This window comes from Betta splendens, chromosome 21 (genome assembly GCF_900634795.4).
Source record: "Betta splendens chromosome 21, fBetSpl5.4, whole genome shotgun sequence".
Taxonomy (NCBI): Eukaryota; Metazoa; Chordata; class Actinopteri; order Anabantiformes; family Osphronemidae; genus Betta; species Betta splendens.
The window spans coordinates 5602813-5629395 of record NC_040899.1 but is presented as its reverse complement, the minus strand read 5'-3'; the positions used below and the strand labels follow the sequence as shown (position 1 = coordinate 5629395).

The 26583-nt window shown below is 50.8% G+C and overlaps 5 protein-coding genes across 15 annotated transcripts in view; 2 read left to right on the top strand and 3 right to left on the bottom strand.

Annotated features, from left to right (window-relative positions):
- Positions 1 to 14: 14 nt before the first annotated feature.
- Positions 15 to 2179, bottom strand: cln5 (CLN5 intracellular trafficking protein). Its single transcript, XM_029137059.3, has 4 exons — positions 1976 to 2179; positions 1593 to 1767; positions 1265 to 1490; positions 15 to 1178 (listed from the first exon to the last, which is right to left on the bottom strand). The coding sequence occupies exons 1-4, from the start codon at positions 2077 to 2079 to the stop codon at positions 691 to 693; spliced, it is 993 nt and encodes a 330-aa protein (XP_028992892.1). The 5' UTR covers positions 2080 to 2179; the 3' UTR covers positions 15 to 690.
- Positions 2180 to 2428: 249 nt separating this feature from the next.
- Positions 2429 to 4044, top strand: zgc:162944 (uncharacterized protein LOC569993 homolog). Its single transcript, XM_029137060.3, has 4 exons — positions 2429 to 2654; positions 3182 to 3353; positions 3476 to 3674; positions 3764 to 4044. The coding sequence occupies exons 1-4, from the start codon at positions 2460 to 2462 to the stop codon at positions 3957 to 3959; spliced, it is 762 nt and encodes a 253-aa protein (XP_028992893.1). The 5' UTR covers positions 2429 to 2459; the 3' UTR covers positions 3960 to 4044.
- On the bottom strand, positions 4043 to 6046 carry acod1 (aconitate decarboxylase 1). 2 transcript variants are annotated; one of them, XM_029137055.3, is made up of 5 exons: positions 5903 to 6046; positions 5618 to 5779; positions 5436 to 5525; positions 5163 to 5362; positions 4043 to 5090 (listed from the first exon to the last, which is right to left on the bottom strand). In XM_029137055.3, exons 1-5 carry the CDS (start codon positions 5912 to 5914, stop codon positions 4130 to 4132), a joined length of 1425 nt encoding a protein of 474 aa, XP_028992888.1. In that variant the 5' UTR covers positions 5915 to 6046; the 3' UTR covers positions 4043 to 4129. The 2 variants fall into 2 exon arrangements, with proteins under 2 accessions (XP_028992888.1, XP_028992887.1); XM_029137054.3 differs by having other exon boundaries at positions 4043 to 5362.
- Positions 6047 to 8275: 2229 nt separating this feature from the next.
- Positions 8276 to 9933, top strand: kctd12.1 (potassium channel tetramerisation domain containing 12.1). The gene has a single exon (XM_029137818.3). The coding sequence runs from the start codon at positions 8589 to 8591 to the stop codon at positions 9453 to 9455; it is 867 nt and encodes a 288-aa protein (XP_028993651.1). The 5' UTR covers positions 8276 to 8588; the 3' UTR covers positions 9456 to 9933.
- Positions 9934 to 23845: 13912 nt separating this feature from the next.
- Positions 23846 to 26583, bottom strand: part of lmo7a (LIM domain 7a) — a 31895-nt gene continuing 29157 nt past the window's right edge. For 6 of the 10 annotated variants that reach the window (XM_029136687.3, XM_055504791.1, XM_055504795.1 and 3 more), the window contains 7 exons: positions 26497 to 26552; positions 26155 to 26313; positions 25676 to 25835; positions 25227 to 25526; positions 24925 to 25033; positions 24461 to 24563; positions 23846 to 24375 (listed from right to left, as the gene is read on the bottom strand). In XM_029136687.3, coding sequence (XP_028992520.1) covers positions 24353 to 24375; positions 24461 to 24563; positions 24925 to 25033; positions 25227 to 25526; positions 25676 to 25835; positions 26155 to 26313; positions 26497 to 26552 — 910 coding nt within the window. In that variant the 3' untranslated portion in view covers positions 23846 to 24352. The remainder of the gene's footprint in view (positions 24376 to 24460; positions 24564 to 24924; positions 25034 to 25226; positions 25527 to 25675; positions 25836 to 26154; positions 26314 to 26496; positions 26553 to 26583) is intronic. The other 4 variants (XM_055504797.1, XM_055504798.1, XM_055504793.1 and 1 more) reach the window with 3 other exon arrangements.

Genomic DNA, 26583 nt, shown 5'->3' with positions numbered 1-26583 from the left:
TCTAAATGCACACGTAAAAGATGAGGAAAGTTTTTAATTAATCGTGTACAAAGATGATAATGACTCAAACTCCAAATATAGTTCTAGTTGTGAGACAGTGCAGCATAGCGTGATACAAATATAGACCTTCTTTAAAATTATTTTACACACAACTGGGACAAACATTTATAAAAGCTTGATGCTCTTATTGCTTATAAACACTGCTCCATGTAGTTAACGAGTAGCAAGGTAAATCTGTTTCTAGTGTCTGTTTCTGAGCAAACTGTCAGAAAGTGACTCCCTGAGGCTGGTGTGCTGACGAAGCTTCCAACCACTGGTGCTTGTTCTCTTTACTGAATTAGCTTATTCAGCTTATGCATGCAATTAGCTTATTAGCTTATGCACATGATAGGTTGGAGACATTAGTAAACATTGTGCCAGTAACATCACTGAGCATGACTGGTTTGGTGAAGGTCTGGTGACCTTGGAAGACTAACTGATGAGGCACTGGGATGAGAGCTTCAGAGCAACTGAAAGAATTTGACTTTGGTCAAGACCAAAATTCAGGGAAACCACAAGCCTGTCCTAGTCCAGGTCTGGAACAAGATCTCCCATGACATCTGCGTTGCTATTTAATTTTGATCATCAGAATCCAAAGGGTGATTTTATTTTTGGCTGAGCAGTGTTTGGTTTGTACATAACCAAGCACCATTAGGGCAAAGGCACCTCTTCATATGTGATCTGGACATAGGGAGGCTTCATTGGCAGGTGCCAGTACTCAAAGTTGTAGTAGAGGTAGAAGCTCTTGTCCAACACAACCTTTTTATAAGCCTCCAACAGGCTGACAGCAAAGTCTAGGACAGACTGGTGCGGCCTGAATGTGTGGTAGAAGCTACGGATGTCCAGGGCCAGATTCTTCAGCGCCGGCTGTCCGAATATGGCGCTGTCGTTGCCGAGGTACGTGGGCTCTCCGCTGTACAGGTAGATCTTGGTGTAGTTGGTTTGTGATGGGCTGGAGAGTTTGGCTCCCAGCTCTTTCAGCTTCCTGTACGTGCGGTGGACGAACTGGGAGCAGTCGTACGACTCGAACCAGACGGTGGCGTTCGGGCCGGGATCGGAGCGGACCGCCCACGTCTCGTAGTAGATCCCTGTCCGGTTGTCGTCCTGGACCCACTTGGCCAAGTCATTGAACTTGCTCCCTGGTGAAAAAACACTGGTGTCTTCCCATTTCCTCACTCTTCTCTACAATGATCGACCCTCAATCATATCACATGTAAAGTCTTACCTGTTATTTCCCCTATTTTCTCCAAGGTGCCATTTTGAGACCAGTGCAAGTCATCGATGCCTTGGTAGAAGCAGGCAGCTCCCTGGTTGCACCAGAAAGGTGGGTGCAGCTCAGGTCTGAGGTGAGGGAAGGTGCAGTTACCCAGCTGAAAGAGCTCATACCACTCCATGGTGTAGTTCGCTGCCGTCTCCGAACTGCTGAACCCGACGGCATCATGCATGATATGCTGTGAACAGAACCATCACATCCACCGTGGGCTGTGCTTCTATAAATACAGTGGCGCAGCTGCTCCATTTTGGATCTAGTTATTCATAAAGCCAATACTTACAAACTTCCCCAGCAGATCTCCAAACTTAAATTCCCACACAGGTGTTTGTAATCGATAAATCGATATTACGTCAGTATCTCTCATGTAGGGAATCCGTCCGTCCCGGTCTCCGGTGGGACAGAACGGATAGAGAGCTTCACAGTAAGAGTCCGCAGGAGGGCGACGATCAAACCGCCTGTTTATGACAGAAGGAGCATACAAGTTCTACCGAGCCACCATCAGAACTACAAGACCCACCAGCCACAACTTGCCAACATGCATTAATGTTAATCCATACACTCATTAAATAACAGCAGCTGATGGACATAAATATGAATACAAAAGTGTGTCTCTAACCGCTGGAAACACCCGTCACATGACGGGCGGATCTGAACGCTTCGTACCTGTAGGGAACCGGCCACTGCTGCCGCCCACGATCCCCGAACCGAGCTGCACCATGAAGACACAGGAGCAGGTTTAAAGCCAGCACAAAGTCCAAACGAACCATGTCGGAGTCAACAAAACACGGGATAGAGCGAAAACATCCCTCCCGAGATTCTTCCTGCACTGACTTCCCTGTTGACGGTCACGTGGTTTTGTTGCTAACGCAGCATCACGAGAGAACCAGGAAGTGAGTGAAGCGACTATAAGCGGAGTCTGGGCTCTGGTTCTTATGATTTTTGGGATTATGTGGGAAATATACGCAGAGCCTTTAATTTAGTTATTTCTTTTAGGCGAATGCAGGTGAATGCTTTTCACTTTCTTGTTTTCAAAGCAGGGTGGTTAGGTTTGGACGCCAGGTGGCGCTAAAGCAGCAACGGCGCTGAGGGCACGGCCTGTAAAAGAAAGCGAAGAAGAAGGGGGCGTCGTCTCCCGTGACAGTCCGCCATGCTCAGCTTGGTGCAGCACTGTGGCCGCAACCTGCTGACACGAAGCGCCATTCAGAGCGTGAATAAGGCGTTTTACTCCTCACACATGGGCAAACGCGTGGCCGTGGTGCTGGCGGGCTGCGGGGTGTATGACGGCAGTGAGATCCACGAGGCCTCCGCCGTTTTGGTTCACCTGAGCAGAGGAGGCGCAAGTGTGAGTTTGCGCCTTTTTACCTGCGAGCGCGTCTGTTGTGGTTGAACGGGGTTCTGTGGCGGTGTTAGAAGCTCGATTTACTGCTGGTGCCCGTGTTTGTGAGACGCAAAGTTGCCTATTTACGCTGCAGGTTTACTGAATAAACCGCGGGCCCGACCTTCTGCATTTAACTACTTTTAACTATTAATAGATAAAATATTTGTGCACTTGAGCACATCTAGTATAGCAGCAGAGGAGAGGACGCTTACAAAACAGACGTTTGTTTAAACCTGTTCTCTTTATAATAAAGGTTTTGAAGATACTTCCTCTGTAAACGTACATGAGCCACAGTCTGTGGAAAACTGTACTAAAAGTTCATATGAAGCAAAGTAAAAATTTCATCCAATTTCCTCACAACTTGCATATGTGGCAAAGCTGCAGCGTGCCTTGATTTCCTCTCTTTTCTTAAGATCTGTTGCAAACAGTCATGTTTTGGTTTGTTGAGCCCACACAAATACTGGCCTCACCTTGAATTGTCTCCACCACAGGTGAACATGTTTGCGCCCAACATTGAGCAGATGCATGTGGTGGACCACCTGAAAGGCGAACCGTCCCAGGAGAAGAGGAACGTGCTGGTGGAGAGCGCCAGGCTGGCCCGTGGGGACATTCAGGACCTGTCTAAGCTCAGCGTGAAGGACCACGACGCCGTCATATTCCCAGGTTTGACCTTGACCATGACCTTATCATAATAGCCTTTAAACCTGCCTCACTCGCCTGTGTCATTATAATATGCTGAAAAAAACAAAAGAACTGAATCGTTTTAAACCATGGCTGTGTTCCAGGTGGGTTCGGAGCAGCCAAGAACCTGTGCACGTGGGCTGTGCAGGGGAAGGACTGCTCCGTCAACGACGAGGTGAAGGCGGCGCTGCAGGCGTTCCGCGGCGAGGGCAAACCCATCGGCCTCTGCTGCATCTCGCCTGTTCTGGCCGCCAAGGTGTTTCCCGGCTGCGAGGTCACCGTCGGCGTCGAGAAGGACGACAAGTGAGCAGGAGCTGTCGCTGTATTTGTATCCAGCCTCTACATTTTCCTGCAATGCAATGTTTTTTTTCTTTTTTTTGTCCGCCCTGTAGATACCCCGACACCACAGACACTGCAGCCGCCATCAACCAACTGGGATGCAAGCACGTGAGCAAGAGCGTCGGCGAGAGCCACGTGGACGAGAAGAACAAGCTGGTGACCACGTGCGCCTTCATGTGCCACGCGCCCATCCACGAGATATTTGATGGGATCGGCTCCATGGTGCAGAATGTGCTGAAACTTGCTTAATTGAATTAAACCGCGGCGTCGATGAGCTTTGTATCATAGTGTAGAGTCCAAGATTTAAAGTTGAAATAAATAAAATAGAAGCGTTCACTGTTCAGTTCACTTTATTTCAGAAAAAAATACTTCAAATATTTGCTTTATAAACTATATTACATGCTGTACAGGATCACCCACTACACAAGCCGTGTGCCGTAGAACTGCTTGGGGGGGGTGCTTGTCATTCTCAGATATGAACTCAACGTTGCGCATTCGCTCTCGTTTTCAATGCTTCCGATGACATCAATCACTCCCTCCACTCCCTCCGCGCACAGCACTGACGAAGCGTTGGCCCTGAACTTGTCCACCAGGTCTCTGTGACTCAGCGGCTTCCTCCAGTGGCCGTAAAAGGTGTCACATCTGGCTGCGGAGCTCTGCCCCTGCTGCGTCTCTATCTCCACCTCGCAGTACATCTGGTTGAAGCTGGGGTGGTTGTCTTCAGGCGTCTCCACCTTCACTTTGGACAGAAGCTCCTGCAGAGCAGGACGCTGGATTTGAGCTTCGCTGAAGGACGCCACTGTCACTTTGTTGTCCAGCAGAGCGGAGCAGCCGTTGAACTGGAACGAGTGCCTGGCCTGGTGCTCGCTCGCAGGCAGTGGGCAGTTGATGTACTTTGACGGAGGCACTCGCAGCGTGACGCGCCGGATCTGGCCGAGGTCAAGGCCCCCACATGTGCTTTCGAGTTTTGCACGGGCCTCCAGAGCGGCATCCACAACCCAGTGCATGCCCAGGTGAGCAGGGATGCGCTTGATGGCCACATCCTGGTCCTCCAGAATCCACCTGAACCCACTGGAAGCAGCGTCTGCCATCGGGGAAGGACTGTAGTCTTTGTAGTAAACCCCGAAGCCACAGTCCAAGTCCAGCACGGCCGGGTTGCCCTCCAGTCCGAGCTCGGCCAGCTGAGCGGCTTCCAGGCCCCTTCGAGCGGCATTGCCTATGTGCAGCGGCTTGGTTTGTGTGGCAGTGTTGGCCAACGGGGCCCCGGCAGAGGAGGCCGCGATAGCCAGAGCGTGACCACACTGAGCCGGGGACAGGTTGAGGAGCTTGGCCGAGGCTGCAGCACTTCCCATCACTCCAACCACGCTGGGAGGGTGGAACCTGAAAGGACAACAGGGTCCACGGTTAGTAACCGCCTGCCTCCGGCTCAATTGGCTGAATGGATTACACCACCTCTCGGGGATGTTGCAGGCCTCTTTGGAGAACCTCAGCAGTCTCCCCTGCACCTCGATGCCCACGTTAAAAGCCAGCAGCAGCTCCCGACCCGACGGCCGCCTGGGCAGCGCCTCTGCCAGAGCCAGCAGAGCGGGGAGCACGGCCCCCGAGGGGTGAGTAGCAGGGTGCCAGGTGTCATCGAAGTCCATGGAGTGAACCTGCTCATGGAGACACATGAGCTGCTCCGCGGTTCATCCTCAGGCATCATCGTTATGCTTCAAACCAACTTACAGCAACGCCATTGACAAAGGCAGCGTAATGAGGAGGGAGACGTATGTCTGACCGGCCCCAAACGCTGCTCCTCTCCTTCGACACGAACGTCTGCAGGCAGAGAGATGACTGCACCTACTTCAAGAGCTCACAGTGAAAAGCAGCAGCCGATCAGAGTCCTGGTGTGACGCGTCTCCGCGTACCTGACTGTACCGGAGGGCCTTGTTGAAGACGTCCGTCCTGGTGCCCAGCAGCCCCACTCCCAGGCTGTCCAGCATCATCCGTTTGCTCCTGGCGACCGCGCCGTCGGTCAGATGAGAGGCGCCGAGCGCGTGGACGGCGGCGCCGAAGCTCTGTGTGATTCCCTGGAGGGGTGAAACGGGCTCAGTCAGTCCCAAAGGCTCAGGGTGTGAATGTGTGGAATGTGAGTGTCTGTAATGCTTTTCAGACGGTCACTGGTGGAACCTCTGTGTCATAGAGCCCAGTACCTTGCGGAGCATCGCTAGAATCGGTCAGCGGCGTCTTTGAATGTCAGGACGTCCAGGAGCACCAGCCTTTTATAGGCGACTGCCCCGTCTGGAGGCTGCTTCCTAAATTTCCCAAAGTGGGTAAAAACACACGACTCAGAAGTGGGAACTTTCACAATGACTACATGTGGTTTTTCACTGTGTTGACAAATTGGCCGAATTGCTGGCATCTGCATTTTTTGCTATTGTAAAGCTTATTTGAACGAACTGTACAGACATAAAGAACCACACAGAATAAAACACATGAAGCTGACATGTTTGCTTTCACAACCTGTTTTTGATTTTCTGGTGACTTTTGTTGTGAACATATTTCAACATGTCTGGAAAAGTTCTGAACAGGGAAATGATACAAGTCAGCGGCATGACGAGCAGCTGTGTGATCTGAGAGACATGACACACTGTGTTTTAGGGCTTTCCAGGCTCCATCTGATGTTTTCTACCTTTATTTTCATGTTCCACATTTATCATCATCATTGTTTGTTAATAGCGGCAGATTTTTGTCAGTCACAATAATGTTAATGGCCTCTTACTTAGAAACGTTTTATTATTGAATTTGTAGTATTTCATGTAATGTTGATTATAGTTCTTCCACTTTATTCGTTTTAAATACTTTATTTGTGTGTGTCTTGTCAACTCCTGTCAGCTGTCTATGACGTACTGTACTACAGTGTGAGTCAGCTTTAATCATTTGAACTAGTGTAATGGAAAAATTGTTCCTTTCTTATCCTGCACTGTTATTATACAGCTTGTGCCTTGTTATGATTAGATTGAATGTAGGCAATTAAACTCTTCTGTCTTGCCGTACATCCGTTTTGTGTATCTGACACATTTCTGTTTGTCTGTTCTGTGGTTGTTTCTGACTGGACCCCCCTGAAACTGGCTCCTCTCTGACTCCCAAACCGAGGAGGAGCTGTGTTCCCTCTCTTGACGTTCACTGTTCCTGGTGATGGGACCAGAGAGAACCCCCCACGGAGAGGAAGGGACGACAGAGGCAACTTGAGGATTTTGGGATCTTTGCATCGCACCTCCATGGTTTACGTTATTAGCGTTGTTTTAATTTGTGTGTGTGTATGTGTGTGTGTGTGTGTGTGTGAGAGAGAGAGAGAGAGAGAGAGAGAGAGAGAGATTTTCCTTTTTTAATAAAACTTTAATTGTCCAGTTTAAATAACATTCAAATAAGCAGCAGTTCAGCAACTAACAATTTACAATATTATAACCACAGTGCAGGAATGAATAAATAATAAGAAATCATTAAATACTAGTAAAAACTGACATTATACAAAAAAGAGCTAAAGACCAATTCATCATCTATCACGCAATCTATGCAAATAATGTTTCCATAGCACAACTCATCAACAAAACCAAACAAATTATTCATGGACTTGTAAAAATTACAGTTTTTTTCAGTGGCTTTAGTACAATTCTCAGATCATAATGAAATTCTCAAAACTATTTGTTCAATCTTCACATCATGATGTCACATGTGCACATCATATAAGCAGTTTCTCACTACTTTGAACAAGTTGCAAATGCTTTGGTACATCAATGCAAATGATTATGTACAATTCTCTGCTCTTTGCTGCATTATCAATTGTTTATGTCATTCTGATCAAAATGTACTATATAGTTCACTGTGCATTAGTCTTACTCCTCAAAACATCTAGTCATTAGTTCATCGTATAAGTCTATAACTGCAAAATGGTTGACCAAGTTGTCAACACCAGACCATGGTGTGCTTACTCATATTCCCATAATTGGTCCATACAACACAGAGCAGCACCTTTCTAGAAACTCTCTACAGAGATCTCATCCCTGAAGAAGAGAGGGGTCAGAGTGGAGATCACCTCCCAAAGTGTGTGATAGTTTGGGACAATGTGAGTTTTCATCACTCCAACATCATCAGGCATCAGGATGGAAAGGTTATGATCACCAGCCACATATACAAATGACCCTCTAGGCTGCCATTGTCCACTCTCTTGCAATCAAACATTTTACAGTAATGTTCATCAAACTTTAGCCATAGTTTATGTCAGAACCTCCCTTTAAAGTACACAGTAATATAGACAACATGACTAAGTAACTTGACTGTCTTGTCCGTAGACACAAGGACTTGATATTCTGCTGCCACTGACACGTTCAATGACATAAAAACTTAGTTTTGAGAGATGAACTAAAGATTTTGAGCAAGTTACAGACTTTTGCAAGAAATCCAGTGTTTTTAGAGAGAGATAGAGAGAGAGAGAGAGAGAGAGAGAGCGTTTTCTCTAGAGTTCCTGTGGGTGGCGCTCTTCCCAAATATTTTGAGCATTGCTTGCTGGAACTTAGGCAAACTGCAGGTTTGATGATGGGGGGAGACGCTTAATCTCATTTTATATGTTGTGGTTGGAATATTTATAATATTAAATTACATTGTATGCGTCAAGAAAACGTAAATGGCGCGTAAATCCACGTTGGCGAGACGCGGCTCCTTCCTCCCTGTGTTTACGGGACCACCAGGCCACGTTTAATGACAGCTCGGGCGTTCAGTAGTAACGCTTAACCCCCACCCATCACGCACGCGCAGCCCAGCCTTCATAAACAAGCCGCTGCCACTTAGTTGCTCAGTGAATCCGCGGATCCCGCATCAGTGCTGCTGCTCGGAGAGACGATGGCACTGGCCGACACCGAGCGCGGCGCGGCCCCCTGCGGCGACTCCAGCTCCCTGTTCTCCGAGGTGGTCGAGCTGAACGTCGGCGGGCAGGTTTACGTCACCAGGCACAAAACTCTGGTCGCCGTCCCAGACTCGCTCCTGTGGGACATGTTCAGCAAGAAGTCGCCCAAGGAGTTGGCGAGAGACAGCAAGGGGCGCTTCTTCCTGGACAGGGACGGCTTCTTGTTCCGCTACATCCTCGACTACCTCCGGGACCTCAACCTGGTCCTCCCGGACTACTTCCCCGAGAAAAGTCGACTCCAGCGGGAGGCGGACTTCTTCCAGCTGCGGGACCTCGCCAAGCGCCTCAGCCCCCGCATGAGCAAGGACAATTCAATCAGCGAGGAGATCAGTCAGAGCGACACGGACGAAGGCGCGCCTCAGTGCGGCCCCTCCGGCGCCGCGGACGCTTTACGCACGGCGTCGGTCGGCGGGGCCGTGCGCTCCCCGTCCCTGGACTCCAGGAAGTCGGGCTACATCACCATAGGCTACCGCGGCTCCTACACCATCGGCAGGGACATCCAAACCGACGCCAAGTTCAGGAGGGTGGCGCGCATCACGGTGTGCGGGAAGACGTCTCTGGCCAAGGAAGTGTTCGGGGACACGCTGAACGAGAGCCGGGACCCGGACCGGCCCCCGGAGCGCTACACGTCCCGCTACTATCTCAAGTACAACTTCCTGGAGCAGGCGTTCGACCGGCTGACGGAGGTGGGCTTCCACATGGTGGCGTGCAGCTCCACGGGCACGTGCGCGTACACCAGCAACGACCCGAACGAGGACAAGATCTGGACGAGCTACACTGAATATGTGTTTTGTCGGGAGTAACTAGCACCGCGTATAAACCGGCGATGTAAATAGACAGTTCTTAACTTTAGCATTGCGTTAAATGTTTTAATTGGGACGATTGCAATCAGCATTAACACGCGAGGTGAGGCTGCTGACCCACGACTGCATCCACGCACGAGCGACCGTGACAGCGTGTCCAGAGACGATTATGCAACTTGGATGTTCGGCGTCCGAAGGCCCCGGCGCGTGGACGGCGCCAGGAAAACACCGTCATGTCCATTTTATAGACCTGCACGTCATTGTTTCGCCCGCGTCTGACTCAAGTGATGCGCGAGCGCAGCAGACGAGCGTCCGTTAGTATTCAGCGTCACCGTTACTTCTGAGCTCCAAGACCACGTCTCCGGCCAAGTCCGTGTTACGTCATAGGCTCCGATGACATGACTGTCAGTGTATGTGCTAGAGATGTGTTTGTTTAACCTGTACAAATACAATAAAATCTTCTACTCTGCTGTTCTCAGCCTGTTGCCCACCATCTATGCCAGATATGCAGAACCCATGTGATAGTGAGCGGTGGTCTGCCCGAGATCACCTCTTATTGATGCGTGCGAGCACAGGAGGCCCAACTGCAAATCCGGATCCAGTTTGTATGTAAATATTTCAGAAGGAGCCGTTTTGTCACACAAATTCGGCCGCATGCAAATACTGCAGCTGTGCACGCACAATGCCGTTGTCGTTTCAAGTGTAAATAATCAAAGGGTCCAGCTGCACACAAACAGGAAGCGCGAGCCTGCCAGACGCTGCACGCGGGCGCGGGGCGAGCTCAGTGCGGGGGGTTCTGTTTGGCAGCAGTGGACCGGACCTGGAATGGTGGCGAGCATGCGTTTAGGCCACAGCACCGGTGACTCACACCAGCTTCACTGTGGCCTCGATCCCGATCCCCAGCGAACATGTGGACCCGCTGCTCGCCTCAGCACCGGCGCCAGCGCGCGGCCCCGGCCGACGGATCTGCCGTCAATAACCCAGCTGCTCGAAGTAGCGGCAGAACCGGCAGCAGCTGCTCCGACGGAGGCATCTGCCTCGGTGCTGCGTGGACACATGGAAACGCTTCTCATGCGCCGCCCGCACATCTGGAAGCGATTTCGCTGTCACAAAGACAACGGTGACGCGTGACAAGCCGATGTTCTGCTGCCAGCGTTGATGCAGCTTTAAAATGGGCTCATGGTGCAATTCTTTGATGTTGGGGTCTTAGATGTGTTAACACACCAGACAGTGATGCTTATTTGCTGGTCCAGACACAGAGTAACGCCCTGGACCAATGCGGTGCCATCCACAGCACAAGAAACTCCTCAGACTACTTGAACACACACACACACACACACACACACACACACACACACACACACACACACACACACACACACACACACACACACACACACACACGCAATCCCATTGTTCAGAGGGAGAAATGAATAGACAGCAGGGTTTTGTACGTGCCCAGGGGTGCCTGTTATCTAAAATGTGCATTAAATGATAAGAAATCACAATTTGGAGTCCAATAGCAGAATGGCATCTCAGTTTTACTCGTGCGCCGCATTATTATTTGCAGTGCAGCAAACAACGGCGCTTCAAAGATTGGTCACTTGGGAATTGTCCCCGTGTCTGAATAAATATGCACATTAATGTGGTTTGATTTGGGTCCAGTGTCCCCAGATGTGCCAGTTAACATGTATCAGTGAAGTCAGTTGCCAGATGCTGAAAACTCCTGGCTTTGCTCACATCTTGAAGGTTCTCTTTCCAGGACTCCACGTGTTGTTAAATAACTGTGATCCTTGAACACTACAGCTCATCCAACACTGTGGAACAGCTCAATGAATGTGAACATGAGTCTATTGAGTTGTGAGATACAGTCAGATGATATGAACAGAAATGATGGGATCTGACAATCACTCATATTCTCCTGGCGAAGACGTCTGAGGAAGATGGAAATGCAACATTTTCCTGTGAAATAATAGAGGCCAGAACAAATGAATGAAGCAGAATCCAGATGAAGGAGCGCGGGAACATGGACGGAGAACGTTCCTCCTGTTCTGACCTGTGACGCTCCGTGTGGAGCTCTCTGACCTGCTCTGTTTGGGGCCGGGACGCGTTTCAGCATCCGCAGTTATTTCAGATCAAAGCCGGTTTCATTAGCACATCACAACAGCAGCTCTGGACTGGAGCTTCATCATTCTAATTACATTCTCAGTCCAAAACTCGTTTCAAAGTTGACTTAACGACAGGAGCTCAGCTCCACTTTCGTGCATCACGACATGAAAAGGCTCGTGTTAACAGTTCCTGACCTTTAGGTTCAATAACATATTAAACGGAGAGAAAGACGTTTTCTGAAACAAAAAGTTGAGTTTACCACTAAATTAATAAAAAAATGATCAAAATGAATGAGCGAGAAGATAATTAGTTTGCTGCGCTCTTATTTTGTCGCACCTCCTTTGCTTCAGTTCCACACACAGCCTTTTGTGACTAATGTAACGTGTCCCGATCAGCTGAGGTGAGATGCTGCTCCATCCATCCACGTGGCCATTAAGACTCCCACCTGCCAACGCCGGCTCAGTTCTTTCAGGAAATTACAGTAATCAGACAGAAAATGCTCTTTGCGCCGCGTCCCTAAAAACCGCCTCGCGTGCGGAGGCCGCTGTCGCACATTAAGGCATTTCCTCTGAGTGCTCCGTGCATTTGGCGGTTCTGCCGCTCACGCGTCCTTCTAAGACGCCCAGGTCTGGGTCATCTGCTCATCCCTGCGTCTGCATGAAGGCGGTTGTCCACAGTGGGCACCGGAGCCACGGCTGCAGACTCCACATCTGGCTTTGGCTTTTTTGTCTACAGGAAATTACAGAGTCCAGAAGCATAAATAATGATTTAAGTGCAAATCAGACGCCTGCGTCAGAGTTTAGAAATAGGACCAGGGCCTGTGAGGATGCAGTACTTTGCTGTGAGTCTAAGCCATAATCAAGACGACTAATGGGAATTATTTCTTTATTTCTGCATACGTACAGAACACACAGGATGAACTCTGCCTCGTCCAACGGAGCTTTTCACATCCTCGCTTTAAAACGTCGGTTTAATGGAAGGATTTAAATTGTTGTGACGGAGGAGGTCAAATTACAGGCTGGTGCGTGAACCACAGCATCTTGTGGCTGCTTTTTAGCCATTAACACTGATTTGTGAGCTCCCTCCCAGCTGAAATGATGTGAACTCAGCGCGTAAACACTGACGGCACCCTCAGTCCCTTCATTCATCCCATATTAAACGTGCGTCGTGGAACCCGTGAGGCTCGAAAGCACGTTGTCACGGGACGATTAGGCAAAAAGCTTTTGCTTAGTTTTGCTGGCGTTCGCACATTTCTGTTGGGCGGACGCGCTGAGGACACGACGGTCCGCGGAGCTCAACTCATCCACAGACTGGAGATAATTTGCAGTTTCACATAAAGTCCGTCCAAGAATAGCTTAGTCTGGAAGAGTCCGATACTTTAAACGCAAACCTGAGTCTGAGATGTGATTGAAACATAAACACACGTTTGGGGGGGATCGTATCTGAGGGGAATTTCCACTGGATTGTGATCCTTTGTGGGAGGAACCGCAGACGGGCCTCGTGTTCTGCTCTGTGCTCCCTTCACGTCCACTCACAACCCTCTGCGTCGTCTCTCCTGTTTTTCTGAACGAGCCTGTTCGTCATTAACACTAATGAAGCCCGCATGGCCGCGAGAAAATAAATCCCACGACCCACGGCCTGACACGAGCGACGTGACAGCCGATAAAACGCAGCACAACATCTGTATCTGTCACGTCGGTTCCGCAGCGAGACGCGGCGAGGGGAGACGTCTCACAGGTGATTCCATGCACGCGCTTTGAGCCTCGCTGCGTCGCTCGTCTGCTCGCTGTCTGTCTGACAAGCCTGCGTTTGAAGCGGCAGAATAAACAGCGGCGGAGCTGACGGAGGCCCCTACAGATGTTACGTAAGCCGCGCTAAATCAATACCTGCCGACGGGGACGCGATGCCAACGCGTAACGCACCTCGCTCCGCTCGCTCTCGCTTTAAATGTCGTGCTTATGCGGCGAGGAGAGCGGGTTTTTTCCTCGGAGGAATTACATCAGGCTCGGAGACGCGCAACGCGGGCCGCACATGTGCGTCAGACGGAGCATTTAAACGCGGGAAGCGCTGTCAGCGGCGCACAAATACAGACTGAGCGGTGCGGGAAGTCTGCGGTGCAGCGTGCGTGATCGCGTTCAGTCTCCACGGTGATTCTAGCTTTGTTAAAGCCACATCTGTCTGAGGGATTTCGACAGATGTGCTTATTAGATAACTGGGTCAAATGAGCCTTTAATTAAAAGACACAGCACATACTGGCTCAACGTGTCCCATGTGTTGTTTGTTGTGGGGAGCGTTGCTCGTTCCAGATGTTCTGGGCTCAAAGGACTCGCTGGAGCTGCTTAAACTGTCTGGTTACACGTGTACAGTAAACACTGGAATAATCACCAGTGATGCAGTCATTCACACGTGCGCCGTGGACCGTGAGTGGGATCAGATCCAATTAACAGGCCGCTGCTGTCAAGGACTCGGTCCACTTAGTGGTCACCCTTGTCCTTTAGAGATTTAATTTCTTTATGACACTCTCTGCCTGACAGACTCCACCGGCACATTTAACCAGTGGAAGCGTCTGTTAATATGAATTTAAAATAACAAGGCCACTATTATATATTTAAATATCCAATATAGCAACTGCATGTAATATCCTCGGTTATTGTTGCTCATGTGCAGTCAGACCCCCGTCTGTCTGCCTGCCTGTCTGTCTGTGACACGATGCTATTAAAAGCCCTGTTGTTGTGGTGGAGATTATTCATGAGCCCTTTTGTTCAGAGAATATGTATATTACGCTGCAGAAGGTCTTCTGGCAGCGCACGTTCCGTCAGCGGAGCGGTGGCGCGGCTCACACACGAACCTTCAGCTGCGCGTCGCTCTCCGTCAGTAACGCAGAGTCAAACGCCGGCTGAGCTCGGGCTCCGTGGATGTGATTTACGGCTCCCGCTCCCGAAAACGCTGAAGAGCCTGTGATAAATTGTTCAAACGCCGATGACTACATTTAAAGCCGTCGCTAATATGCACTTTGTTTTATCAGCCGCCAAAACTACGGTGACACGGGTTCCACTCGGCTGTGGGCTCATCCACCTCCCGTGGAGTGCGTCCACGTCGCCTTCGGGAGGCTGAGCTGTCACTTATTAATGCGCTCGTCTCCTGGTGAGGACGATACCTGGCTGTAAATAACCGCAGCGCGACAGGTGGTTCCTCTCAGCGCGTCCCCTCTTCACCACGAAGCACCGATCACTCGGAGGCCATTCAGGGATATTCTACTGGGAATAGAAAGGCCAGTGAAGGATGGCGTTCGGTGAGAAATAACGGCAACAAATCTGCAGCCTGTTGTCGTGAGGGGGTTGTGATAAGTGGACTGGGTGGTCTGAAAAGACGACTGAGCTTCAATTACTCAAATATACGTCTTAGTATAGTTTAGTAGGTAAAACCAGTTTGAATGTGACTGTCCAGGAGGATCTAATAAACCACAGATGACCCACACACTCAGGAGCTGCATGTCTCTGATCAATAATTTAATCTAGAGCCTTGACGAACTCCTGTGTGTTTGACGTTCTGTCACGTGACCCCCACCTGCGATTCCTCACATTTAGCACGACACCTGTCAGAGTCTGGAGCGCATCATGTCAGCACAGGGGAGTAATTGGAAAATCAATCATCAGACTGAGAAAGACTGTCGCTTTTTGTTCCCCTCAGCTTCAACGAGCTGTAGGTTGAGGCACATGGTTTGATTTTCAAAGGTCACGGGGTCAAAGGTCGGCTACTTGGAGCGGTACTGGTTCTCTCTGTGGGGCTACGGTGAGACACACTGACCCGGATCTAGGAGCGGTCCTGGAACAACCCGGGTTCGGGTTGCAGTCGGGCTCGTTTCCTGCTCGCTCACATGCTCTCGCCTTTGTTGCTCTTCAAAAGCCAAAGAGGTCTGGAAATGTTTGATTTCGGCCCCTGATCAAAGGCGCCAGGCGCTCAGGCTGACGAGAAGGAAACCTTCCTGACGGCTCCCAGAGACGCTCGTCATGGTGCAGACAGCGCTCGCCAGCATCCTGAGCGTGGAATTGTAGTTTAAAGCCCACTACTTATTTAATACGACCTGAAGTCTTTCTATAATAAACACCAGAATAATGTAAAAAAACAGCATTGAGGCCGACGAGTGCTTGAGACGCCATCGACAGCTCGACTGGAGCCAGTTCAGGCTGAATTAATGCTCATTTCTAGGAGACCGACCCATGTGCTGTGCAGCCTAACCCTTACAATTAATGTACTCGAAAATTGGTGTGGATGTCCATTGAATTAGGCCTAATTACCGGCCTCTGTTTCCTAGAACAGTTCTCTCAGTGTGGTCAGATCTCATGCTTTTTCATTTCCTTTCATTTCAGCGTTTGGTTAACGCGTTGCTGCTGCTGCTGCAGAAGGGGTTTGGCTTTAATAAAGTCATCGTAACAATCCTGCACATTCATTTCTTGGAGGAAATCTTTAGCTCATCTCACAATCGTGACCCAATGAAAGCGCTCCTCTATTAAAACGACCTCTCTTCTGTCCAAACGTGTGCGCCAGCGTCTCAGCTGGAGGAAATCCTGATCCATCACACGTTTAACCGCGAGGCGTTCAGAAGGAGCCGGCGACGCCGCGTTCGTCAGCGCCAGTCGCTGATTCAGGGCCGCGTCTGAGACGCGATTATCAGTAAAGTGCAATGGTGCCGTTGACCTTTTCACTGCAGCGTGATTGGGGATCTATTTAAATTGCAGGTGCGGTGAAGAGAGCTGCCGGGAAGCTTGGCTCCGTCTCCTTTGACGCCATCAGGGAACATGATCAATTATATAATTATATAAAATGATGTAATGACCCGATGGAAACGAGGAGCCGGCAGTGAGTGACAGTCACTCGTCAGTGCACTTACACAGCAGTAGATTCTAGTCCCGCGCATGTTTAAACATGACTGGCTTTGGTTAAAGCAGCTCCATGTCCCCTCGTTCCCCCTTTTCAGCCAGAGAACAGATGTTTCTGCCGTCGTGCCCCAGCTGTGCCCTGATCAGGCTAGAAGACGAGCGAGGCGGCGGGTTCTGCCCTCAGCACCACCCTGAACAGCGCTGAGGTGAGCAAACAGCATCCCGCTGCTCACTTAGCCGGCTAATCAGCTCCACCTGGGCTCCTATTGACCCGATGCAAGGCGTGCGGGTGCGGGAGGAGGCCAGATGGGGGGGGGGGGCGTATTACAGGTATCGATCACTCATTAGAATGGAAACAGTTTGTCAGGAAGACCACGGGAGGCGCTCTGGAAAGAGTAACGCCGCCTTCAGCAGCTGAGCTCCAGCTGGAAGCCGGCAGACAGCCTGCAGCCACAGAACTCAGCGCCGACGAGCCACGGTTAAATCCGTCTCCACGGCAGAGGTCAACAGCTGCCACTCAGCAAGGAAGGGAGGCCGGCGGGGGGTGGAGATTACGAAAGGCCACCGAAGGATTAACGGGCACAAAGATGAAAGATGTGAGATAAAACAAGATCTGGACACAAAGTAACGTCTGCAAATCCACCTTTGGTGTTTTCTCCCATGATTCAGAGCGTTTAAGAAAAGCTGGTGGTCATAATCAGCTTTGCATCTGTTGTGTTCAAGCTGAGCCTCAGATGTAAAAAACAGGCGTCCTCTCATTTCTCTACATCCAGCGGAAGGCGTTATCCTAGTTAGCTCGGTTCAGCATCAGCAATGGGGGCGATGAGGAAGCAGTCGCTGGCTCCGTGTAAAGGTAACGTCAGCCTGCAGGCGAGTCGACGGCTCAGTTAGTCTAAAAATGCACATGTGAAGAAGATCACATCAGTGTTTCTTATTCCAGAGCAGTGGATTCCTGGAGTCTGGACCTGCGTCCTGCATCCAGCCTCCAGGAGCCTCACACGCTGATACTTGACCCCTGTGAATGACCGTTTCCTCCCCTTCAGTTAGTGTGTGAAGTAACAGAGGGTGACATTCGTTTCCAAGCCAACCGGCTGCGGGCGGCGGCTCGATAATGAGCGAAATATACTCGAACTCCAGTTATTTCGAACCGCGAGAAACGTGAAAAGGTACGATTCACGCGGAGCCGCGAAGTGAAAAAGCCTCTTGGAAATCAATCAGTGATTTAGAAAAACATCTTGGAGCGCTGAAGTGTGGGGCGATGGCACGCCGCCTGGCTTAGCGGCGCTGTTAATTAAGGAGCGGGATTATTAACAGGCCCGGGGCCATGTCACACTGCGGAGACTAATCTCGACAGAAGGCAATTGAGTCGCGGCTGGAGGACGGTTCGGTTTCCTGATTGGCAGACGGCTGAGTTTGTCAATACTGTAAGTGGAGCTCCTGGGGCGAGCGGGCAGAATAAAACGATTAGTATCATGCTAAAGATGGAAAAATCAAAGAGGCTGCAAAGACTATGGTAACCATGACAACAATGAGGAGGCTTAATGTGTGTGTGTGTGTGTGTGGGGGGGGGGGGGGGGGGGGGTTGAATCAAAGCAGACAAAGATTAGAGTCATAGCAATAAATGTGCCGCCTGCTCGAGGAGGTGTTTTCATTAGCTGTGTTCCATCATCACGTTGTCTGTGGAACTTTTTCAGCAGGTATTTGTGCTGGAATTATTCCCAGTCGCAAACAGGTGGGCAGTGACACTGAAATGAATTTGCTCTAATCCTCTGACGTCGATTCGATTTTGCTCCTGAATAATTTGCCTGCTGCTTTCAACCCCAGCCGTGTTTCGGGTCATGCTGCATCTGCGCCGAAATAGCAAAATGTGTCCAGATGTTCCTGTGCGAACGTGCAGACGTGTGACGCAGGAATGCTGGAACCCCCCCTCACGTCTCCTCCCGCTAAGGACATGCGGCACCGCATCAGCTCAGGAGAGCATGAAATTGAATTTAGAGACGAACGGACGTAAGTGATGTTTTTATGATAACCCAGAGCAAACAGGCAGACCATTAGCGAGCTAACAAGGCAAACGCGCGGATGAACTCAGGCTTTGTGCATGAATCCAGCGGGCTCACAGGGTTTAACGGTGAGCCCAGGTAATGATGGGATGGCGAGCAGACAGTAGAGGGGGAGGGGGCGGATGCAACAGGGGGTTTATGAGTAAATCACTCTTTTTCCCAACTGTGGAGTTCGTGGTCAAGTCCATCAACGGAGAGAAACGCCGCTGCGTTAATAAATGTCGCACCGGCGTTTAATTAAGACAGCAGGAATTCATCAGTGAGCATCGTTTGCACATGGTCAGACTTCATTTGAGGGAAAGGTGAGACGGGGCATACTAATAAAAAAAGCTGCAGAAAATTTCCATTTGCCCTTAAGAGTGAAAGTCTTTCATTCCGCTTAGTGTGCGCTGGAGCAGAGGCAAAGGTTTTGTATTCCATTCAATGATTAAGGATATGAGACTTTCATTTCCTGTCTCTGCGGAGACCCGTCAGAATGTAAATACGAATGCCGAGCATTCATCCGAACCAAATCGAGTGTCAAACAGTGATTTAGGCACTGGGGGTCCCTGAGGGGGGAGCTGTGCCCGCTCCGTCCCTCCAGCCCGGCAGTCAGCTATGAAGAATACAGCAGCTGGCGTCCGCCCGGGTCTTCGGGGGAGGAATCTTTCAAAAAAAGTTCCACGCGCTCATTTGCAGCCAATCAGAATTAAATGTGCTTGAAATCTGAGCAAGAACTGGGAAAAGAAGTTATTTCAGAGCATCGTGCTGGCGATTCTCTGCTCTTACAGATGCACAGAAAGGACACTTGAGCTCAGTCGATATGTCAAAACCTGTCAGGCCTGTTTCATGCCCGAGGTTCCCACTGAAGTCGCTGTTTGTTCTTTGTACATACGTACAGCAGACACCAAACCGTCTTCAGGGCTGCTGTCAGAATGGTTAAAGTCAATATATTGACGCGAGCTCAGCTCCCCTCATTGGTGCAGGAACAAAACAAGACGCTTACAGTGCAGGAAATGATGGGTTCTGGAAAGCTATTCAACATACAGTAATTACAGCTCTGTGAGGGAGATAATGATGTTGAATGGATCGCAAACAAAGGCCTGGACTGACAGCTTCATGTTCCACTGGTGCTTTTCAGATAAAATATTGCCCGCGTGCTGCACAGGGAACAATAACGTCTCGCTGGGACCGGATCTCCATCTTTGCAGGAATCTGTTCCCCCGACGGCGTCGCCTTCACGCAGGTAAATGCAGAAAACCCTGGTAAAGGAATAAACAGCCCTGCTTTGAGCTGAATCCAGCACAGCTGCCTTTTCTATAAGGCACAACAAACACAGCATGACCAGTCGCAGGTCAAAGCCCTGAGAAGAAAACGCAGGGGTGAAGGCGTGAAAGCCTGGGTGTGAGCGGAGACCAGGATCTGGTCGGTGCCAGGCTTTGTGCACGTGACGTCTGCTGCTCTGAATGAGACGCTCCGACTCGAAAACCTGGCTCTAACCGATGTGTCATCGCCGAGAAAAGAACTTTCCACGCGAACAAGACGCTTAAAAACCAACTTCCTTCCGATTCTGATACGATACAACAGTGCTGGCCTGGTTATTATCCCCCTTTGAGGCAAAGGAGAGGAAATAGAAAGTACAGGAATACAATCTGCTCTGTCTTCTGCTTCCACAGTCACGCAGCATAAGGAAGTGAATTATCTGAGGAGCGAGTGGAACGGAGCGGCTCTGACTCACGACTGAGACTTGGGTGGGCGGCGATGACAGGACCGGATGAATCCTCAGATCACTGTTTTATGAATGGCTGCGCAAACATTAAGCATAATCAGATGTTCACAGTGAAACAGAAGCTCTAGACCTGCCGACCAAACAGCCTGTAGGAGCCGACTGGACCTTTTCCATTACACAATCACACCAGGCCGTTCTGCCTAGAATACTGCAGGTCCATACATAGATCCGACCCGGGGCCAAATTGAAGAGGGGATTAGAACAAAGCCTCCAGAAACTTGTAGTTCTTCAGAATCTCCCAACAGGTGGCAAACGCCACGCAGCGGAACCCGACGCGGGCGCTTCGGCCTGCGATGATTCACTCTCGTGCGTTACACAACCTCCCGAAACAAAGGCAGCGAGCGGCTTCGCTGCTGGTCCGCGTCAGTCGAGCCGTCTGGGCCTCGGGGCGGCTCCGGGGGCCGGTACCGCGTCGCCCGGCGGCTCGTGGAGCGGGTCCATTCCCCGTCCGTCCCGCTCACGATGCACTGAGCGGTTGTGGCTGCTTCAGACTCTCCAGGTTTGATGGTTCTGTTGCATAGATGCTCAGACCACAGATACAGCTGCCAAAAACTAAACATAAACTAAACCCTCGGCCCTGGTCCATTTGATCCTGTTGAGACACTCATCCATCCTCAGCGTAATGTGCTAAAACCTTGGCGGCAGCACTTGGCGTGTGAGTTTTAGCGAACAGCGTTCACTAAGTGCAGCCTTCTGACCCTGGAAACCTTTCAGAACCTTAATGGCACTTTAAATGCAAAACATTATCTCCTTTTATTGTGTCACTCTTGGATTTGGGAGCAGAACGTGCGCTGCCTCGGCTAAATTGGATGGTGACGTACAACAGACCGTCGGGCCGAGCGCTGACGACCTGCTTTGTTTGTCGAATCTCAGCCCATAACTTCACTGCACTTGTTCCAAATGATAATTACCTCATGACATTTAGTAGTAAAGTGACTTTAATACAGGTCACGTCGCGGCCGGCGCCTCCGTCTGTCTTTGTAGTCACCTGTGCGTCGAGTTCCTGGCATTAAATGAAGGGCAGATTTTAACAGGTGTCGTCCTGTCTTTTGAGTTCCGCTGTGATAAAGAATTCTAATTAACTTCAAACCTGGCTGACGACAGAGGACGCGGTGTGTGTGTGTGTGTGTGTGTGTGTGTGTGTGTTTGTGTGTGTGTGTGTGTGTGTGTGTGTGTCCCACTGGCAGGTCACTGCTGTCCTACAGCTCATTAGGAGGAGTGTGCCTTGCTCAGGGGCAGCCCTCCTGCATCAGCTGCCGCCTCGCGTCCGTCTTCCTGCCGTGGTAACAATCAGACGGAGAGAACTTTCGTATTTTCCAAGCAAATTGTTGCTCTGCCTCACCTGCAGTCAACAGAAAAGCACCAGATAAAGGCTGGAGGATGTAGAAGTGAGGATCAGTATTCCAGCCCATGCTCGGCCACAGACCTGAAACAGGATGAATTCTGATGAGCGGCGCTCGGCTCCCCCTCCACCCCGGGCGTGTGGCGTCTCCGGCGTATCAGGGCGCCCCAGCTGTGACCGTGCAGCCTTATCCTTTCAGAGCCATGCAACACTTTCCACACTCCTTCCTCTGCCAAGTGCAAAAGCAGCTCCAATGCATCTCGTTGCCACCGATACTTCAGGAACAGAAATAAACCAGAGTGCTCTTTAAGGTCACTTATGCTCTTTTTCCTGATTGTGCCACGGCCGCATGGATTCCTCATGCACGAGGAGGAAGACAGAGGAGCAAGTGCTCCCTCGGCTTTGCATTTGGATGAATAATTCTCTTGGTTCTTGGACTCTTTCCCCGCGGAGAGGCTGTTCTTTAGAAGACGCTGGAGAGAAATGTCCCGTCAAAGCGGCAGTGGAAGCAGGGAAGACGCATTGCTCAGGATGACTCATATTTAATGATCATGCACAGAAATGCCAACCTCTGGTGAATGAGTCGTACATCAGTCACAGACGGAGCCGCTCTAATGAACAAACACACAACACGGGGCTGGGATTTAAGGCGTCACGCCACCAAACGCTGCCCTTTGCTTTGGTTAGCGTTAGCGTTAGCGCTCATAATGAGGATGAGTCGGGCCGGACGGGTTGATCATTTCCTCACGGAATAAAAGGTCACAGATCAATATGAGCGGAGAAGTTGAACGAAGAAGTTGAGCGCTTTCATCTCTGCGGGACGGAGGTGATTAGCTGCAGATCAACAACTGACATCCTCCATACTTACATTCAGATACAAAGATTTTAGGTTAAATATAACTAATTCTATAAAGCTTTTGCTGTGGCCGACATCATGTCACGTGACAGTAAATCTTTGAGTGGTTAAAGATTTTCCGCAGAGGACGAGAAGCCGCCGGCGCAGAGCTCAGGGAACCCACAGGTTTACTTAAAGTCCATTTCTTTAATCCCTGTAGTTAATTGAAGTTAGCTCCGAGCCGCGTGCTCGGCGCCTGCGAGCCATGGCAACAGGTCTGGTGAGACAGGTTCTGCAATTACACGACTAATTATAGCATCAGTTCAAGCGGCAGGTGAATTAGCGCCTGATTGCATCGCTAAATTGTGAAAAGCATTGCTGCTAATAAGTGGAAGGTGGCAGGAGGTGCGGTCCGACTGAGACGCCGGTAAACCCAACAAAAATTCACTGAAGAGTGACAGGGCTCAAAGCCAAAACAGAAAAAAGGAAGTATTTATCATGTTTCTATCAAATGATGTGGACTCATTACTTCTTGAAATATACTGTGAAACATCCTCAGCTGTGAGAGCTTTCATGCTTAGATGGCAGCGCCCCCTACTGGTCCACATCACACAGGCAGCATCGTTGGACTCAGCCTCGTGTCAGAGGCTCTTCCATCTTTCCTCCTTCTTCTACTGACTCTATTCATCTGGGCAGCACTGAACAACACACACATTAACAAGTCAAGTCCTTCCATAACGGCTGGTTGCGGCCTCGGCTTCGGAGGAAAATATGGCATATTTATCAGCCACTTGCATTCAGACCAGCCCTATTATCTCAGCGTTAGGATGAAAATCTCCCCCTCTCTCCCACCAGTGCACAGAGACGTCTAAAATAAGGAAGTGAAGCATTTTCGACGTCGCCCCCGGGGGCTGTTCGTACCTCACCCCGAGAACACAAAGCCAATTTACGCTCCACCCAACTTATTTCCGTCCATAGCTCGAACTGGGAATATTTCCATTTAGGGGGAAATGAGGACAATTTCTTACCTTGTGCAATCGGGAACATTCCCACTAGTATGAATATTCAGCGCTTATGCAGATACGAACTTCATGGAACAGCGCGAACGGCGGAGAAAATAGCCTATCAATATGTAATCAAATGTAATATATGCGCAGTGGATGAAATATGCAATATGCATGACAAATTGGCTTCGGAGAACACAGAGCGGGCAGGTCTTCAGAACCTTAACACAAAAGCTCATTGAAATTCTTTTCAATATGACTGAGGCACCACAAAGACGGCCAGAGAAAGAGGGGCAGAGGAGGATGAATAGTGGGACCAGGATTGCATCATATGCTGAAATATGACAAGGGATTATGTAAATGAGTTGAAGAACTACAGAGAAAATACCAGATGAACGTTTAGTCGTTTTATTTACAAATGGTTTTATTACCGGTTGCTGTTCAGTACAATATATATTCCTAATGAGAAAACCTGTTTACTGAAGGTGTACAGTCCAATCTATCAGCGACGACGTTCCAGCAGATGGTCCTTAAATACATTTTGAAGGAATCGTGTTAATCTTAACTACTTCTTCCCTGTTACCGATGAAAAGGCGCACAGACACGATAAGAACACGCTCTCGGCACAAATCTGCCTCTGTCCTCTTATAAACCATTTACTGCTCGACTAGTTTGGTGGACAGAACATGGAAAAACACTGGTGCATGCAGAACCCTTTGTACAGCTGTAATACTTAATACCATATGAACACAGTAGATACGTTCTATGCAAGCGCCCCCTCCCCATCACACCTGTTACAAACACAAACACGCTTCTCGTCAGCGAGTCCGACGGCGTTTCCCATTCACGGGTTGTTGTCGCACGTGGTCTCCTCGTCAATCTGCTGCAGCGCCGTCCCGTCACATGACTGTTGGCTGGCCACCTGAAAGTCAGCGCACAGCGTTAGCACGCGGCGGCGCCGCTGGCGCTCGGCCCATCGGCGGGCGGCACAGAACCGCGGCACTCACTTTTGAATCGCACGTAGCAGGTGTTGCAGTAAAGCTGCTTGTTCCGTATTCGGACTTCGGCGCCGGCTTCCGAGCCTCCCAGGTCGGACTTGCAGTCGATGCACTGTGGAAACAGGAAAGGAAGGAAGTTAAAGGAGCGGCCAACGGGTTGAAGCTGCACCACAGGTGGGCGGATGGAGGAAGGCACATCGAAAGCCTTGGAGTGGACGCAGTGGAGGAGGGAAACTAAAGAAAAGGAAGAAAGGGTCATTGGGCCCAGCAGGAGTGAAGACAGTTGGGTCGGGTCCGGAGGTCGGCAGTGATCGAAAGGGAAAAGTGAGGAGGTGATGAGTTTGGAACCAAACATTCACTTCATTGAGCTGGAAGGAATCAGAAGGGTGGCATTCAGGAGGTTAGTAGCAGAAGAAGAGGAGCGATCTGCTCAGGTTGGAGGACGGGTCGGGTCGTAGAGACCGAAGTCTCACCTTAAAACAGGTCAAATGATAACAGAGCCCGAGGGACTCGATGATCATGGCGGCTCCTTTTCCCAGCGGGGCGTCGCAGAACGTACAGATTTTCTTGCCACTCACTGACCTGAGTTACAGAATGAATAGTGACTGGAGGACACAGGGGCTGTGATGTGCAGGTAAACAGCATAATACACGTTATAATGCAGCCGTGTCAAAGGTCACGCCTGTACATACACCGTACACCGCTTCCCATCCAGCCTCCACCAGAACCCAGAACCACGCCCCCCCAGTGCTGGCGGCCCGTTGAAGCAGTTTACCTGCTCCGCTGCTGGGAGGCCTCAGACGTGGGCTCCGGAGAAGCCACGGGTGACGGGGACGACAGCGACGGGGACGGCGTCTGCCGGGACCAGGGCGCCGAGGGGCCCGAGGGGCTCCCCGCCCCCCCCCGGAGGGAGCCCATGGAGTAGGAGGAGGGCAGGGCGGAGGAGGCGGGCCGCCGGGCCCCCGAGAGGGCGGAGTGGGGCCGGCTGGAGCTCTGGACGTAGGCGTTGCCTTTGGGCGTCCACGACGAGCGCCAGGAGCTGTAGGAGGTGTCCAGGTTGTCGAGCGACTCCCCCCTGAAAGCCGAGCCAAGCCACACCCCCGGAAGCTGGTTAGTGAGAGGCCCCCTGCTGTGACTGAGGCCTGGGCCCAGTCAGAGCACCCGCTTAGCGTTAGTGGGTCTCCGCGCACCGCCACGGCCGCGCGCAGACGGCCACGCGCTCACCTGCGCATGGGCGGGGCGTCGCCCTCCCGGGACCCGCCCGCGTCGGGCGAGCGCTGGCGGATCCAGCTGGCGTCCGTCAGCAGCGGCGTCTTCTTCTTCATCTCGTTCAGGATCTGCTGCCGCTCCAGCTCCACCTGCGACAGAGGCTGGTTTCCCGTCGCTGCGCGGACGGAGCAGAGCGACAGAAGCCGGAGTCAAACACGTGGAAGAGCTGAGCGACGGTGACCGGTGATGATCATCTGTTCTGGGCTGACGCTGATTAAAGCGTCTATTTTTAACACTTTTAGATCATAACAAGCAAAAATACATTCGGTTTATTTATTCATCAATTTGTTAATTAGGTTCTCGACATGCAATTTTCCACTCGAGTGGCTCCACTGATTTGAATTTTGCCGTGCAGCTGTTGGATTCGATGGGTCGCGTGCGGGCGGCGGCGGCGGCACGTGCGCCGGACCGGACCGGGCCGGGCCGGGCCCCACCTCTCTCCGGGTCTCGGTATCTCATGGCGTTGAGGATGTTCCTCCTCTCCATCTCCAGCTCGGACGTGGCCCTCTGACCCCGGGCCTGTTTGTCGCGCGCGCTCCTCAGCTGCTCCTCCAGCAGCCACTGGGCCATGCCCCTCGGCTGCACGTGCGCGCCTGCGGCACGGCGCGAGCGTGCGCGCGCGGGGGCGGTTGGTTTGGTGGTGCACAAAGCAACAGGAGCAGAAGCACGCGCTGTGACCACTTGCAGCCGATGCACATGAAACAGCGTCTCCACCGCCAGCTCCATTGGAGGTGCAGGAAAATGTAACTAATGGAGGCTAAATAAAGAACACTGACCTTTCCTTTGAGGCTTGTCCTCTTCATCGAGCTGAGGGGAGGACTTGGATTTAGCCCTGTGAGAGGAAAACACACAGAAACCAAGCA

What these genes read in the sequence shown, in the direction of transcription:
- kctd12.1 (XM_029137818.3), top strand. Translation starts at nt 8,589, where the DNA reads ATGGCACTGGCCGACACCGAGCGCGGCGCGGCCCCCTGCGGCGACTCC.
- zgc:162944 (XM_029137060.3), top strand. Translation starts at nt 2,460, where the DNA reads ATGCTCAGCTTGGTGCAGCACTGTGGCCGCAACCTGCTGACACGAAGC. An exon ending in TGAGCAGAGGAGGCGCAAGT is followed by an intron (nt 2,655 to 3,181) that starts GTGAGTTTGCGC and finishes TCTCCACCACAG; the next exon opens with GTGAACATGTTTGCGCCCAA. An exon ending in GGCGTCGAGAAGGACGACAA is followed by an intron (nt 3,675 to 3,763) that starts GTGAGCAGGAGC and finishes TCCGCCCTGTAG; the next exon opens with ATACCCCGACACCACAGACA.
- cln5 (XM_029137059.3), bottom strand. Translation starts at nt 2,079, where the DNA reads ATGGTTCGTTTGGACTTTGTGCTGGCTTTAAACCTGCTCCTGTGTCTT. An exon ending in GAGATCTGCTGGGGAAGTTT is followed by an intron (nt 1,491 to 1,592) that starts GTAAGTATTGGC and finishes TTCTGTTCACAG; the next exon opens with CATATCATGCATGATGCCGT. An exon ending in GAAAATAGGGGAAATAACAG is followed by an intron (nt 1,179 to 1,264) that starts GTAAGACTTTAC and finishes TTTTTTCACCAG; the next exon opens with GGAGCAAGTTCAATGACTTG.
- acod1 (XM_029137054.3), bottom strand. An exon ending in AGGCCCTCCGGTACAGTCAG is followed by an intron (nt 5,526 to 5,617) that starts GTACGCGGAGAC and finishes CTCTGCCTGCAG; the next exon opens with ACGTTCGTGTCGAAGGAGAG. An exon ending in CCTTTGTCAATGGCGTTGCT is followed by an intron (nt 5,363 to 5,435) that starts GTAAGTTGGTTT and finishes CTCCATGAGCAG; the next exon opens with GTTCACTCCATGGACTTCGA.